The following is a 15,251-nucleotide window of genomic DNA, read 5'->3' as shown; positions in this document are numbered from 1 at the left end:
GAGTCTGCGACTCTTCGGTCACGTGGTTCGGCATCGGCTGGGCCTGGATCTCCCGGGTGCCAGGCCACGTGTGCTGGCTACTCCTTCCAATTGGCTGTGCTGGACCAATTTGAACGGCGTACGGAAGCCGCCTTGGCTCATCCACGGCCGCGTTTTCTTTCTTTTTTTTTTTTTAATTCCCTCTCTTTGGCTCCCTCCTTCCGCGCGAGTCTCCTGAGAAGCCACAGCGCAAGGCCCCGCCGCTGCCGCCCCGGGCCTGGTAAGTAGGCCTCACCGGAGCCAGACCGGCTCCGCCCCAGCATGCGTCGACCGCCGCCAGGGTCTGGGCCTGTGCCGCGCGCGGCCCAGGCGTCGGGGCCGCGCCTGACCCGGGAAGGCCGAGAACCCAGTTGGGCCCGATTCTTGAGGCAGCAAGAACGGGCCAGGGGGGAGGGGAAAACCGAGCCGGGCTTAGGGGGTGGGGCCTCGGAGCCGGGCGAGGTCTCGGTGCCACGAGGATCGGGCCAGTTGGGGCGCTTGGGGTCGGGCTGGAGGGGATCTGATTGGGGGACATCGCGAGGATCGGGTGTGTGTGGATCGGGGGCTTTTTCGGCGGGACTTGGTTGGATCTGGTTGGGGGAGGCCGCAATGAAAAGTTGGGGGCAGGGTCTTGTTGGGCTCTGATAGGGAGGGGCGTCAGACTTCGGCTTGAAGGGCTTTGCTGGGTCTGACTGCGAGGCATCTCAGATCCGTTGAGGGGAATGCTCCGGGGGGTGTTCCACCAGGCCTCATTGGGGGAAGCCGCAGGGGTCGGATGAAAGGGGTTTCCGGTTCGAGTTGGTGGGGGGCTTGGCGGAACTTGACTGGGGGAAGCATCGGAGATCTGTCAGCGGGAGTTACTGTTCGCTGTGGCTGGGGGCGGGAATCGGGGGGGAAGGCTTGGCCAGATCTGATTAGAGAAAGGGACAGGGACCTGTCCATGGGGCCTCTGTCGCGGGGCGGGCGGGCTTGGCTGGCTCTCTTACAGAAAAGCGACACGGACCTGTCTGGCGATTCATTCTGACCTGATTAAGGAGAATCACTGGATGAAGTCTAGCTAGGCTAGAAAGGGGGGCTTCTGGCATCCGTCTGAGCTTGTTGGGCGGGATTAGGGGAGGCAGCGGGGGTCAGGACGATCGGAGCGCCTTGCGACAGTGCACCTGGAGAGGCTCAGGGACCAGTCCGGGGCAGAGGAGGCATCTGGGATCTGGCGGTGCTAGATTTTGGGAGAAGGAGATCTTCGGGGACTGTGCCTACACCAGGGAGACCACGGAGACTGGGGCACTTTCGCTGTCTAGGGCAGGGCTCCTGGATGGAGAGAGGTGGCTGGGCCTTCGCCTAGCGGCTGCAAAAATGATGAAAGCCTTAGGGCCCGCAGTCGGAGGCGGCGGCAGGGGCTGTCCTAGGACTAAAGCTTCGAACAAGGCCGGATCAGGATCCGCCGGCCCCTGCCACCGCCTCCCATGGCTTTTTACCACATCCCCCCGCCCGCGCTCTCGAGCCCGCGACTGCGCGGCGGTGGATGCGTAGCTGGAGGGGACCCTGCACTTGGTCTGGCTTTTATTGGCGGCTTCCTCCTGTCCTCCGAGGGCGCACCCGTCGTACCGCCGCCGCCGCCGCCGCCGCCGCCACCACCTCCTTGGGGGCTCTGCCTGGGTCTCACGCGGAGTCTCCGGGACCCAGCGCTGACTTCGGCCCCTACCCCCGCAGCTCGCCTTGCGCCATGGACTGGCAGCCAGATGAGCAGGGCCTGCAGCAGGTCCTACAACTGCTCAAAGACTCGCAGTCACCCAACACAGCCACACAGCGTATAGTGCAGGATGTATCCTTCCTTCCTTCCGGGCTTAGGGGAACTGGGCAGAGACATCTGCAGCCCCTGACGGCCAGAGAGGACGGGGCCTACCCACTACTTCCCAAACTTTCTCCTGTGGCTAGGAGCTGTCCTAGGCAGAGAATTAAGGATTATAGATTTTGGATCTCATTCCCAGAGGAAATTTGGCCCCGTGGGGGTGGGGTGGGGGAACACCTCTAGTTGGCACTCAGCTTTTGTTAGGTTCATGGTTAAAATTTTTGTTTCAATTGATTAAAATACTGTAAGTTAAACTTTTAAAATATTTAAACCACAGGGGAGTTTTACTTGATGTATTCCGTTTTTTAAAAAAGCAGGCAACATTGGACTGCTCGTGAGCAGAGCTGAGTAGCAGCTACCCCCACCAGATAGACACGTCTGCCAACCCTCTGCTGCTCTGGCCAGGTCTTCAGGAGTGGTTGGGGGGTTTTTGTTTGGTTCCCCCACCCCAGATGAATTTGATGTGCCTTAAATGCTACATTCTTCTGGGCATGGGAGTTGACAGGTAGGGTCCTAGGAACTGGCTGCCTGGTCCTAGTGATCAGAGGTACTATCTGCAACATGGCAGTAAGGGGGCCTCACATGGGGAAGGCCCTTGTCTCCCAAGTCCCTTAACAACTTGGCAGAAACTCAAACAGCTGAACCAGTTTCCTGACTTCAACAACTACCTGATCTTCGTCCTGACCAGACTAAAGTCAGAAGGTATGTTGCCCTCGGTGCCCCTCCATGCAGGCCGGACCCCACTCCTTCCCTCGTGGTCCTCTGAGCCTCAACTCTCTTCCTCCAGATGAGCCGACTCGCTCTCTCAGTGGTCTCATCCTCAAGAACAACGTGAAGGCGCATTACCAGAGCTTTCCACCGCCTGTGGCTGACTTCATCAAACAGGAGTGTCTCAACAACATCGGTGACGCCTCCTCTCTCATCCGAGCCACCATAGGTGAGGGGGGCAGCAGTAATTGCTGAGCCCTCTTGATCAAGAAGCATCTCAGCATGTTAAGCGTATCGATTCTCTGTGGATGGTAGAACTATTACTATTGCCACTTTGCAGATGAGGAAACTGAGGGACAGAGAGGTTTAGGGACTTGCCTGTAAGTAGCAGAGCTCAGCAGTGACCAGCGCAGGTCCATGCCCTGAACCACCCCCTCCTGAAATAGCCATTCTTGCTTCTGAGTCACTCAATGTCCAGAATTTTGTGTTAGGTCCTCAATGCGTAGCAGAATGAAATCAGAGCTCCCTGCTGTTGTGGAGTTTGGTGTCATTAATGATTTGACTGAACTAAATCAGACCAATAATGATTTAGCTGAAATGTGAGTTAGCTTTGTCTTGGAGCCTTACAGACTCCGGAAGGCTGCCTGAGGGAGTTAACAGGATGACCAAGAATTTTCTGCAATCTTTAAGTCTTTTTATTGCTGATAAGTACGAACTCTACTATTTATGGCTGACTTACGCCCGCCCCCCCAGCTTTATTGAGGTATAATTGACATATGATTTACATTTTTTTCTTAAATCTATTTCAACTTCTAAAATTTGCTTTTAAAAGAATGTTATATATACTCGTTTTAAATATAAATACAGATTTGCTTGCCCTAAAGCAGTGGTCCCCAACCTTTCTGGCACCAGGGACCGGTGCTCCTGTGAGAATTTAATGCCTGATGAACTGAGGTGGAGCTGAGGCAGTGATGCTAGCCCTGGGGAGCGGCCGCAAATATGGATGAAGCTTTGCTTGCTTGCCCACCGCTCACCTCCTGCTGTGCAGCCTAGTTCCTAACAGGCCATGGACCAGTACCTATTCACAGCCTGGGGGTTGGTGACCCCTGCTCTAAAGGGAAGGTAGTCTTAAAATGCAATAAAAACAAAAAAATATTAAATTTGAGTTAAGATGCTGGGGCCTGCTTAAAGGGCTGACCTTGGGGCTTGCTGCCTCTGTTAAAAGTGACCCTTAGCCCTTACAGTACCCCCTCTCAGGCCCGCAGAAAGATCTAGACTTACCAAGCTCATTCCAGGTATCAGGTTCTGCTCTGAATACTTGAGTTAAGTCACTGAAGTTTCCTGGTAGCCCTAGGAAGCCAGTGGTCTTTATCCCCATTGAGGCACAGAGAGGTTAGGAGATGTGGCCAGTGTCACACAGACAGAGATGGTATCGGGACTATACTCTCTACTACAAGGAGCACTATTCCTAGCAGGTGTGTGAGCCAGGGTCATCTGGAGTGTTAGCAGTGGCAGCTTCTTTGGGAAAGACTGCCACCTGCTGGCTTTAAATACCACCTGCACTGACATCACCTGCATTCACCTTAGCTGCCAGACCCCTCCGCTGCCTTCATGCTTCAGATGCCTACTGCAGGTTGTACTTGGGTTTCTAGTAAGCTGTATAAGTCTTCTCTGAGGCCATACGGCCCTGCCAAGAACTGCCCTCTGCCCCCTCCCAGCACTCGCTTCTTCCCACTTCACCCTACTGGCTCCTCACCCATCTGTAAGCTCCCCAGGCCTACTCCCAGGCTTTTGTACCTGCCATTCCCTCTGCCTAGGATGCTCTTTTTCCCAGGGACCTAGATGACTTCTCTCTAATCTTTAGGTCTTTGCTCACGTGTCAAGATGTCACCTGGGGAAACTCTGAACACCCAATTTTAAATTGCTACCCTTACTCTCAGCCCCTACTTGCCATCTTCTCTGCTTCACTTCCCTACCTTAGCTCTTGGCATCTACCCTCCCAGGGCTTTTGCAGGTTAATCTTGACCTCCTAGCCTCCCTCACTAGACAGTCAGCTCCCAAGTGCAGGGACTTTGTGTTTAGTTTTGCACTGTATCCCCAGGCCTGGAACAGAGCTGATTTACATTGAAGCACAGGATCTCAGAAGGGGTGTGTAGGGCTCATGGGGGAGAGCGCCTGAAAGTGGCAGGGAGGGCTGAGGCAGTGTCCTTTCCGGCTATCCAGGCATTCTCATCACCACCATCGCTTCCAAGGGTGAGCTGCAGATGTGGCCTGAGCTGCTGCCCCAGCTGTGCAACTTGCTCAACTCAGAGGATTACAACACGTGTGAGGTAAGCGGCAAGCTATGGCCCGCCTGGGCAGGAGCTGGGGCTGGACCGGGACCCACGCCCATGTGTGCTCTTCCCCACTCAGGGAGCCTTTGGAGCCCTGCAGAAGATCTGTGAAGACTCGTCTGAGCTCCTGGATAGTGATGCTCTCAACAGGCCCCTCAACATCATGATCCCCAAGTTCCTGCAGTTCTTTAAGCACTGCAGCCCCAAGATCCGGTGGGTGTGGCCCCCCAGGAGTCTGCAGGGGGCCTGGGATGGGTGGGGCAGGGATGACCCACTTGCCCGATCTCTGCCAGGTCCCATGCCATCGCCTGCGTGAACCAGTTCATCATGGACCGGGCGCAGGCACTGATGGACAATATTGACACCTTCATCGAGGTAGGCCACTGGGCTGGGGGTGAGCAGGGTGAGAGCTGGGAATCCCTGCTGTGGCTGACCCTGGCTTCTCTGCAGCACCTCTTTGCCCTGGCTGTGGACGATGACCCCGAGGTACGGAAGAATGTATGCCGCGCTCTGGTGATGCTGCTGGAAGTGCGAATCGACAGGCTTATCCCCCACATGCATAGCATTATCCAGGTTTGCACACCCGTGCTGGCCTGGGTGGGTGTTACAGGTTGAGGGGCAAAGAGGGGCCACCCTTAGTCGGACGGGGCCTTATCCTTTCTCTCATCCCACCCCAGTACATGCTGCAGAGGACCCAGGACCATGATGAGAATGTGGCCCTTGAGGCCTGTGAGTTCTGGCTGACGCTGGCCGAGCAGCCTATCTGCAAGGAAGTTCTGGCCTCCCACCTTGTCCAGTGAGTGTACCTCCTGCCCACTGTCCCACCCCAACCTTCACCTCCTCTATCTCAGTTTACTTTCTATGCCTGTGATTTTGCAAGTGATGTGAAGGTAGCTTTAATGACTTAAAAATTAGGTAAGTTATAGATGGAATAAATGAGAAGTTAACAAAGGCTTCAAGAATAGCTGGATCCAGGTGCTCAAAAGATGTGAAAGGCATCTGTCTAGTTTCAGATCTTCTTTCTCTGTTAGCTTTGTTCTCAGGTGTGATGTTTTTTTTTTCATGGTCGTGCTGTGGCCTTCTATAGCCTTATAGCTTAGGAACCTCTGAGAAAAGAATTTCTCTCTTGATCAGTATCTCCAGCAAAAGTCCTAGGGCCAACTTGGACTTGCCTGTCCCCAAATCAATGAAGGCTCTAGTCAAAGTTTCCAGTCCTGAGGTACACAGGGGTCCAGCTGAGGGGCCTGGCTGCCCTGCTTGTTTGTTCCCCTAATCTGGCCCCATCCCAGTGAAGTGCCACGTGTCCCTGCCTTACGGCATGCTAGGGATTAGATAGTGTTCTAAGCTCAGTGTATTCAGGGGTTGGTAGTTCCTAGAGTGGCCAGGTCTGGGGCAGGAGCCTTCCAGTGGAGCCAGGAGTTGTGTCAGCTCTGTTCCTGTTACAGTAGCTGAGACTAGGTTGAGACAGTTCCCATTAAGGGAAATGAATGGATGCAGGGCCAATAGAATCAGCGTGCTCAGTGCAGTTGGCCTTTGATGCCCCCATTTGTACCTCTGCTTCCCTCTTGCTCAGGCTTTGAGCCCCCAGGGGGCCTGCCTCCTAATGAACAGCCTCTCTTCCAACAGGTTGATCCCCATCCTGGTGAATGGGATGAAGTACTCGGAAATTGACATCATCCTGCTCAAGGTCAGCTGGGGCTGACCACTGGGCACAGGCTGGCAAGTGAGGGCCGGGTTGTAGGGGCTGGGACTGTGGTGGTCCTTAGTGGTCTGCCTGGCCCACAGGGGGATGTGGAGGAGGACGAGGCGGTCCCTGATAGTGAGCAGGACATTAAGCCACGCTTCCACAAGTCGCGCACAGTGACGCTACCCCATGAGGCTGAGCGGCCTGACGGCTCTGAGGACGCAGAAGATGATGATGATGATGATGCTTTGTCCGACTGGAATCTGAGTGCGTGGCCCTGGCAGGGTTTGGTGGTGGTGGGTCGGGAGAAGCCAGCCCTGGACTCCCTCTCGGGAGTCGATGAGAAGCCTATGTGGAGTAGATTGTGAAGATTCTGATCACGATCTCTGCTCTGGGGGTATGGTCGAGGAGGCCTTGCCTGACAGGCTTCCCTGAGCACATCCCCTGATTTCTATTCCCACCTCAGGGAAGTGCTCGGCAGCTGCACTGGACGTCTTGGCCAACGTCTTCCGGGAGGAACTACTGCCCCACCTCCTTCCTCTGCTCAAGGGCCTCCTCTTCCACCCTGAGTGGGTGGTCAAAGAGTCGGGCATCTTGGTACTGGGCGCCATCGCTGAGGGTGAGTGCCCCCCAAGCCTGGCTGTGCCTGACCTCTGACCCCTTGTGCTGTTGTGATTCTGGGGCTGGCTGAGGCAGGTCAACCTGGAGGGGACGATGCCATCCCTGAGTTCTGTCCAGAGGCCTGCTCAGCCCCTCCTAACAGCTCCTTGATTTGAGTCTTCCCCTCAGCCATGGGCCTGAAAGGAATCCCAAATCCTAGAGTGCAAGCCCTCTTCTGAATTCTCAGACAAGCAATTCTGTAAGGTTATAAGCATAACCATAGCTATAGCAATAATAAGAACAGCCACTTCTGCAGTGCTTGTCCTATGGCAGGCAGCCTGGTCCCATGGTCTCACCATCGCCTGATGAGGTGGGTTTCATAGATGGGGAAACTGAGGTATAGAGGGATGTACTTCACTTCTCCAGTCACCTAGGGTGTAGCTGGGTCTCAGACCTGCTCCTGGCTATGGGCTGGACTCCCAGAATAAATGTGCAGTGGTGGTGTTTCTTCTAACTTCACATGGTGCGTCGTTACTGCTGTGGCTTTTGGATTCCCTTCATCCCAATGGGATATACAGCTTAGATGACCAGAGGGCTTTGCGAGTCTATTAACAGGCATCACTTATGACCTCTTAGGCATCCAGGACTATCCTAAAAAGTTCAGACATAGCAAGAGAGCTTTCAAAATTATTTAAGGAAAGGTTATAATAAGTGTAATATAGCTTATGATAATACATGTGCACATATTAACCCTTTTCCTATTTAGAAAAAAGTGCAGCTCGCTGCCAGCATTAATTTAACATCACATGTAGGAATGCTACGTTTTGTAGGATATGACATTTTCAGCGATGGAGAATTACTATATTTTGTAAATGGATATAGCACTACTAAAAGCAGAATGCTATAAATAGAATGTCATTTGTTTCCGAAGATTATCGATTTACTAGAGATGTGAAAATAATAATAATATAGTAATATAATAATAAAGTGAGGTATTTCGTGGTAAACTTTGGGGGTGATGTTAGGACTGTAATCTGTGAATTATCTAGGAGTAAATGCTGCAGCTACATGTGCTGCTGGCAAGTTTTCTTGGGGCAAAGGGAAAATGGGTTAATCAACTACGTTAGGTGTTCTATTTATTCATGGGAAAAGACCTACAAGAATTGGTCCTAAACCAGTAAAAACAGATTGCTTGCCTTGGATTATTAGAGGATATCCTGTTATCTGTTCTCTAATTAAAAAGCATACTCGTGGCTTTAAAAAAAAATAGAAAAATCACAAATACCCAAGAAAAATTTCAAAAGACAAGTACTTTCCGTTTATTGGGGTCACTGCTGCCCACAAAGCCTGAGTCACTGTGCAACCCGGTTATCTATGAATTAAATTAATGAGTGGCCATGACGGAGTGGACCTAACGAATGGTGGGGCAAGGTTTACTCTGATGCTATTTCCCCTCCTGACCCCACCTTTCACAGGCTCTATGACTGTGAGCCAGTTATTTAACCTCTGAGCCTCAGTTTCTCTGTCTGTCAGGTGCAACAGCCTGATCCTCTCCTGTAAAGTTGGGTGTGTCCAGGCTCAGCTGGGCTCAGGCTTGCCCCCGTGCCATCCTTGCAGGCTGTATGCAGGGCATGGTGCCCTACCTGCCCGAGCTGATCCCGCATCTCATCCAGTGCCTGTCAGACAAGAAGGCCCTGGTCCGCTCCATCGCCTGCTGGACACTGAGCCGCTACGCCCATTGGGTGGTCAGCCAGCCACCCGACATGCACCTCAAGCCTCTGATGACGGAACTGCTCAAGCGCATCCTGGATGGCAACAAGAGGGTGCAGGAGGCAGCCTGCAGGTGACTTCCCACCCTGGCCCCACAGTCCCCACCCCTAACCCACTAGCTGCTCTCTGGGAAGTGACGACACTCATTATTCCTGACATCCCACTGATGTCTAATGTATTCGTACTGGCTGATCCCAAGTACCCCCAATTCCTGTTTCCACCTGCATATGGCCCAGCCCCATCAGTAGATGCCCACTGAGCCCTTCCTGCCTTCCAGTGCCTTCGCCACCCTGGAGGAAGAGGCCTGCACGGAGCTGGTGCCCTACCTCAGCTATATTCTGGACACCCTTGTCTTTGCCTTTGGCAAGTACCAGCACAAGAACCTGCTCATCCTCTATGATGCCATTGGCACCCTGGCCGACTCTGTGGGTCACCACCTCAACCAGCCGGTGAGACCCCACAGTGGCTCCCTTCTGATCTCCTGTGTCCCTTGGCATCCAGTGACCTGGCGGCGACCCTGTGTTGCACGCCAGGGATGTGGCCGTGACCTCAACAGGCAGACAGACAGACCCGGGCCCCACCCTCGCCATGCTCTCAGTCTAGTGGGGGAGACAGTTATGAGATAGTGTGGTAAGTGCTTTGCCGGGGAAGCTCAGGGGCCTACGGGAACCAGGAGGTGCTGACCTAGGCTCCGAGGGGGCAGGGGTGGATAGAACTGGGCTCGGGACAGGTGAGAAGGGCCCGGAGGTCTGGCTGGATGGCGAGGTCTTGCAGGGCCCCATGAGCCACAGTGAGGAGCCCAGGCCTCACTGCTCAGGCGATGGGCACCTCTGAGTCACAGGGAATTCTGCTGGGATCTAGGATGCTACCCCTGCCTAGGGAGCCCCAACTTCCTGCTCTCCCTCCAGGAATACATCCAGAAGCTGATGCCTCCACTCATTCAGAAGTGGAATGAGCTCAAGGATGAAGACAAGGACCTCTTCCCTCTGTTGGAGGTGGGTGGGCTCTAGGCTCCCTCCCGTAATCCCTCCCCACTCTGCCTGAGTTCACCTCTCCTACCTTCCTCCTGCCAGTGTCTGTCATCCGTGGCCACTGCCCTGCAGAGCGGCTTCTTGCCCTACTGCGAGCCTGTCTACCAGCGCTGCGTCACCCTGGTGCAGAAGACGCTGGCCCAGGCCATGGTGAGCACCTCTCCTCTGCCACACCGCTATTCACTCCTGAGCTGCTGCCCCAGCCCTAGCCCATCCTCCTCACCTGCCTGCCCACTGCCATCTGTGCTCAGATGTACACTCAGCACCCTGAACAGTATGAGGCCCCCGACAAGGACTTCATGATCGTGGCACTAGACCTGCTCAGCGGCCTGGCTGAGGGCCTGGGTGGCCATGTGGAGCAGCTGGTGGCCCGCAGCAACATCATGACATTGCTGTTCCAATGCATGCAGGTGGGTGAGTGCCCTTCACAGGCCTCTAACTCACAGTGATGATACCAACCAGTCTGTATGGGCCACCCTGGGGGGATTCAGGGCACTGTTTGTGCTCCAAGGACATCAGGGAAAAGAGGCCTGTAAAAAAATCCTTGTAATTTTTTTAAAGGGATTCAAAGAAGACATGAGTATAAAAGCTCATTTTTCAAGCCAACAATGTAGAACATTAAAAAGTAGAAAATAGGAAATGTGGAAGCACAAGTCCCTCTAACATCACCCTAAACTTGTGTAGCAGGATGGTCAGCAGTTACATGTGCTCTCCTCTGTAGCAGTGCCCTGAGCAAGGCACTCGTTCACATGTTCCCCAGGTTCCAATATACAGGGTCCTGCAGCCTCGGTGTTGGGAAGTGAAAGAGTCAGGCCTTGCTCTAGGGACTGCCCCCCTAGTGGCCCTGTGCTGAGGGATTAGTTGGGAACCCAGGCTGGTTGGGGGTAAGGGAGCCCTGCCACGCTGACCCTGCTCTGACCCCCAGGACTCAATGCCCGAGGTCCGGCAGAGCTCCTTTGCCCTCCTGGGAGATCTCACCAAAGCCTGCTTCATCCATGTCAAGCCCTGTATTGGTATGACACCTTTCTTGTTCTTTCCCCAAGACCCCAGCCCTGGCCTCAGGTGATGGAGCAATGACCGGGGAGTACTGTGACCGAACTGGGGTGTATTCGTACTGTCTGATGGGGCCTGCCCGGCCAGGTCTGGAAGCTCATGTTGGTGGGCCCTCCTGCTCAGCACTCCTCTTTCTCCCCACCAGCTGAGTTCATGCCCATCTTGGGCACCAACCTGAACCCCGAGTTCATCTCTGTCTGCAACAATGCCACCTGGGCCATTGGGGAGATCTGCATGCAGATGGGTGAGTGAGTGCCCTGCAGGTGGGCTGGCCCTGCCCCTCCCCCATTGGCCTGGTCCCCTCAAGAGGGCGCCGGTGCTCCTTGAGGAAGGCTCCATGGGCCAGGGGCATGAGGACACCTCTGAGCATTTTTATCAGAGATAGGCTGAATAGCTGAAAGGTTTTCTGTAATGGCTTCTACAAAGAGTCAGTACAGGAGACCTGTTCTGATTGGACTGTTTGCCACCTCGCAACCCGCATGCAGTTGGCTGAAAGGCCCACTGGGATTTATAGAGACTGGCAGCTTCCCCATCCCCCAGCAGGGAGGCTGGTCCATGTGGCCTCACCCTGATGTCCAGTGATGACTTCGGGGTAGCTTCTGGTATTTGGAAGGTGTGGATCTATCTTGGGTTGGCCACAGGTCCTGGGCTGGGGACCAGCCAGTTTTTCGTTTCTTCGCCAGTTGCAATTAGCCAGTGTCTAGATGAAACTGGGGTAGTCAGTGTGGGTGGTGTGGGTTGTGCAAGGCTCTGACTGGCTGGTCCCACAGGGGCAGAGATGCAGCCCTACGTGCAAATGGTCCTCAACAACCTGGTGGAGATCATTAACCGGCCCAACACACCCAAGACACTGCTGGAAAACACAGGTGGGCACCAGGTCTGGGCCACCACTGCTCCCTTGCCCACCTCCTGGAGGCGGGCTTCATGGCTGGGAGTTGAGAAGAGGCTTTGAGAAAGAACCAGGGAAGGTGTCTAGAAGGGTCTGGAAGGGGTTTTGGGAGGAGCAGCAAGAAAGATACTAGCCTCGGGGGAGACCAATGCTGGGCCAAGCTCTGTGGGCCAGACAGCTGGCAGGAGCTATTCCCTTGGGGCCTGAGGGGCGGGGCTGGTGCCTCATGCCAGAGGCCCCGCCACGTACCGTCCCGGGGCCGCTCGGGGTTGCAGGTCGCCTGACGAGTCCCTCTGCCATTCCAGCCATCACCATCGGCCGCCTGGGCTACGTGTGCCCACAGGAGGTGGCACCCATGCTGCAGCAGTTCATCCGGCCTTGGTGTGTGCTCACCTGTGTGGGGCCTGCCGTATGGTGGGCTGGGTAGCAGGGTGGGTGGGACAGGCCTAACCCGTCCCCTCACCTGTGCCCACCTAGCCCTGCTCATCCGTAGTTGCACGTCCCAGCCCCATTGCCCACTGACACCCTGCTTTCTCCACACCCCATAAACACATGGCCCACCCCAGCCCTGTCACCCACTGCCCCTCATGGATGCCCCTCCTGCCCCAGCTCCACTAGCTGATTCCTCGATGCTCACCTTCCCCACAGGTGCACGTCCCTCAGGAACATCAGGGACAACGAGGAGAAGGACTCGGCCTTCCGAGGCATCTGCATGATGATAGGCGTCAACCCTGGGGGCGTTGTGCAGGTTGGGGCGGCTGGGCTCTGAGGGAAGGCACTGGGGCTGGGCTTGGGCGGCCCCTCACACAGGATCCGTCGCGTTTCAGGACTTTATTTTCTTCTGCGACGCTGTAGCCTCCTGGGTGAGCCCGAAGGATGACCTTCGGGACATGTTTTATAAGGTGAGGCTCCCACTTAGCCCTGATGTAGTCCTGAGAGGTGGCAGCGGGGAGATCCTCGTAGGGAGAGGCTGAGTTCATCTTGAGCTGCTTTGGTGTCCTTTTCCCCCACGCAGATTCTCCACGGCTTCAAAGACCAGGTTGGGGAGGAGAACTGGCAGCAGTTCTCAGAGCAGTTCCCACCGCTGCTCAAGGAAAGGCTGGCTGCCTTCTACGGGGTCTAGAGGAGTGTATCGACTGCCAGGTGAGGAGGCTGCATGCGGGGTGCTGGTGCAGTCATTGGGGCTGAAGGGACACAGGCCCTGATCCTCCCCTTCTCTCCACAGGTTTCTGTCTGCGTCGTCTTGGAGGGGATGCTGGGGATCGCACTGCGTCCAGAAGTCACTGTGCCCTGGTCGAGGGGGGTTAGGGAGGAGTGAGTGGGACCCAAATCCAGACGCCTTCCCTGTCCATGTACCTGCCTGTGTGGCCAGCCAGTGGCGGGCAGGTGGGGTCTCCATGCTCATCCTACAAATGGGAGGGGGGTGGGACTTCTTGGTGGCAAGAGCCCCTTGCTCTAAGCAGGGTCACCTCAGGCAGCCCACTTGGGCCAGCCACATGGGAGGGAAGAATGAACATGGCCAACCGAATCTGGCATAGGATGAGGCAGGGGGAAAGCAGGCGGGGAGGGTGGGGTCCCTGTAGAGACATAACTCATGTACACATGTGACCACACGCATGTGCGGGCACTGCAGCCCAACCAGGCCAGGCCAGCCGCCCCCCATTCCCTCGACTGCATGGAGACAGTAGAATTAGTGAACCCCTGAGTTAACCCATAAGGCCTTCCGTGTAACTTGCATCTAGAGTTTAAGAAGCTTCTGCCGTTTTGCCAGAATTGGCGGTGATTGGGGAGGGCTGGGTGGGTTGGGGGCCTCTGCCAGGAGCCTGGGGCGGGGGGAAGAGGGTGGCCACGTTGGGGCTGCGCGGTCAGCATGTGTACGCTTCGGACTTGCTCCGCATACTTCCCGCCAGCTCTGTGGCAGCCTCAGCCAATGTGTCCCTCTCCTTGTCCTGTCCTAGCCTGAAGAGTGGGGACCACTGGAGCAGCTGGGGCTGGCCAGAGGTCCCCCTTTCTCCCTATCTTGTGCTCCAGTGACTTTTGAAGACACTGGGGTGGGGCTTTTTTTTCTGGAAGAGAGCTGGGGTTGGCCACAGCTGCTGACACCTACTCCCTGTCTCTCTCCATAAGCAAATCCATTTCAAGGGCAGGTCATTTCTCTGTGCTTCTGAGAGTCCTCTTCAAGTTCCGGGCCCAAGTTCTAACACAAGGGCTGGGGCATGTAATTGATGATGAAAAGGGACTAAGGCTTATACTTTGCCAGCAAGAAAGAAACTGAGGGCTTGGAGGAGGAGAGAGGTGGTGCCTTCCCCTGACATCCTGAGCCCAAAGCCTTCCTGTTCATCACAGCTCCCAGTGGGCCCTGAGACCCACTAGATTGAGGCAGTGATTCTAGGGACCCTTCTGGGATTGGTAGGGATGTAGTCACAGTGGGAGAGGCTCTCCTGGAACAGGAGCGAGTGTGGATATTTCCCATTTGGAGACTCAAACCGGGCCCTGCAGCATCCTTAATGTTTTCCTTTTTCTGCTTTCTATTTCTTTGGGGGCCCTTTTTGGGGGTTTGGAGGGTTTGACTGGATTCCTGCATTGTGGGTCCTGCTCCATCCATCCCACCGGGGCCCTGGACCCCACCTCCGTCATAGCCCTGTGTCTCCTCAGACAGGGTGTGGCCCTGTGTCTATTCCAAGGGGCACTTGGTGCACATTCCGTAAACTCAGCTGGTTCCTCCCCTCCTTTGAAACTCCAGCAGGTCTCTGGAAGCCATTTGTAAAAAAAAAAAAAAAAAAAAAAAAAAAATTTTTAAATATCATTTAATTTTCTGGTAATTTCAGTTCTTTGGAGCATCCTCTGCTGGGTCTTGGGGTGTGTGGATGGACTGGCTATCTGATGGGATTGGAAACCCCTTCTCCACCTAGGATTGGGGGCTCCAACCACCTTCAGGGAAGGGGGAGCCTGGTTCGTTGTCTTTTTTTTTTTTTTAAAGAAAACTATTTAATTTTTTAATTTATTTTTGGTTGATTTTTGCACAACGAAGTTGCAGCTTCTCAACTTTCTCCCCTGCCCAGGGCTGCGGACCCTGACTGGCCTTGATCTGCAGTCCCGTTCGTTCCTGTCCTCTTCCCCCTCACCCTCTTCCTCCTGCGGGCTCTAGGGTCTGTCCATTTGTTACCGTGCTGTGCTGGGGGTTGGCGCCGAAATGGCGTGAGATTCCACTTGTGTAGAACTTTGTTGAGTAAAGATCAGTTTCTTGTGAAACCCTTGGTCTCCAGCTGGCCTCCTGTGTCTTTGGCTTTGGCAGTAGAGATGTCGAGGGGGGCCT

At 54.8% G+C, this 15,251-nt stretch overlaps 1 protein-coding gene and 1 non-coding gene across 4 annotated transcripts; both read left to right on the top strand.

Moving 5' to 3' along the window:
- The first annotated feature begins 45 nt into the window (after positions 1 to 45).
- On the top strand, positions 46 to 15,187 carry TNPO2 (transportin 2). 3 transcript variants are annotated; one of them, XM_011382520.2, is made up of 25 exons: positions 46 to 259; positions 1,729 to 1,840; positions 2,494 to 2,569; positions 2,655 to 2,804; positions 4,799 to 4,905; positions 4,988 to 5,121; positions 5,202 to 5,283; positions 5,359 to 5,481; positions 5,586 to 5,704; positions 6,535 to 6,595; positions 6,694 to 6,859; positions 7,059 to 7,211; positions 8,810 to 9,035; positions 9,240 to 9,411; positions 9,871 to 9,957; positions 10,036 to 10,143; positions 10,245 to 10,403; positions 10,919 to 11,006; positions 11,192 to 11,290; positions 11,817 to 11,912; positions 12,211 to 12,316; positions 12,584 to 12,683; positions 12,763 to 12,837; positions 12,951 to 13,078; positions 13,161 to 15,187. In XM_011382520.2, the coding sequence occupies exons 2-24, from the start codon at positions 1,742 to 1,744 to the stop codon at positions 13,056 to 13,058; spliced, it is 2,694 nt and encodes an 897-aa protein (XP_011380822.1). In that variant the 5' UTR covers positions 46 to 259; positions 1,729 to 1,741; the 3' UTR covers positions 13,059 to 13,078; positions 13,161 to 15,187. The 3 variants fall into 3 exon arrangements, with proteins under 3 accessions (XP_011380822.1, XP_011380824.1, XP_011380823.1); XM_011382522.2 differs by having other exon boundaries at positions 47 to 259; positions 12,241 to 12,316; XM_011382521.2 differs by lacking the exon at positions 46 to 259 and adding an exon at positions 477 to 565.
- Positions 9,090 to 9,159, top strand: LOC111732687. Its single transcript, XR_002777653.1, has one exon. It is a non-coding gene; the product is annotated as a small nucleolar RNA SNORD41 (small nucleolar RNA).
- Positions 15,188 to 15,251: the final 64 nt, after the last annotated feature.

This window comes from Pteropus vampyrus, unplaced genomic scaffold (assembly GCF_000151845.1).
Source record: "Pteropus vampyrus isolate Shadow unplaced genomic scaffold, Pvam_2.0 Scaffold482, whole genome shotgun sequence".
Lineage (NCBI taxonomy): Eukaryota > Metazoa > Chordata > Mammalia > Chiroptera > Pteropodidae > Pteropus > Pteropus vampyrus.
Note: the sequence above shows the minus strand (reverse complement) of the source record. Positions and strands in the feature narration are given on the sequence as shown.

Coding starts and splice junctions, on each gene's coding strand:
- TNPO2 (XM_011382520.2), top strand. CDS start 1,742: ATGGACTGGCAGCCAGATGAGCAGGGCCTGCAGCAGGTCCTACAACTG. Junction 6,596..6,693: donor TTGACATCATCCTGCTCAAG/GTCAGCTGGGGC, acceptor CCTGGCCCACAG/GGGGATGTGGAGGAGGACGA. Junction 9,958..10,035: donor ACCTCTTCCCTCTGTTGGAG/GTGGGTGGGCTC, acceptor TCCTCCTGCCAG/TGTCTGTCATCCGTGGCCAC.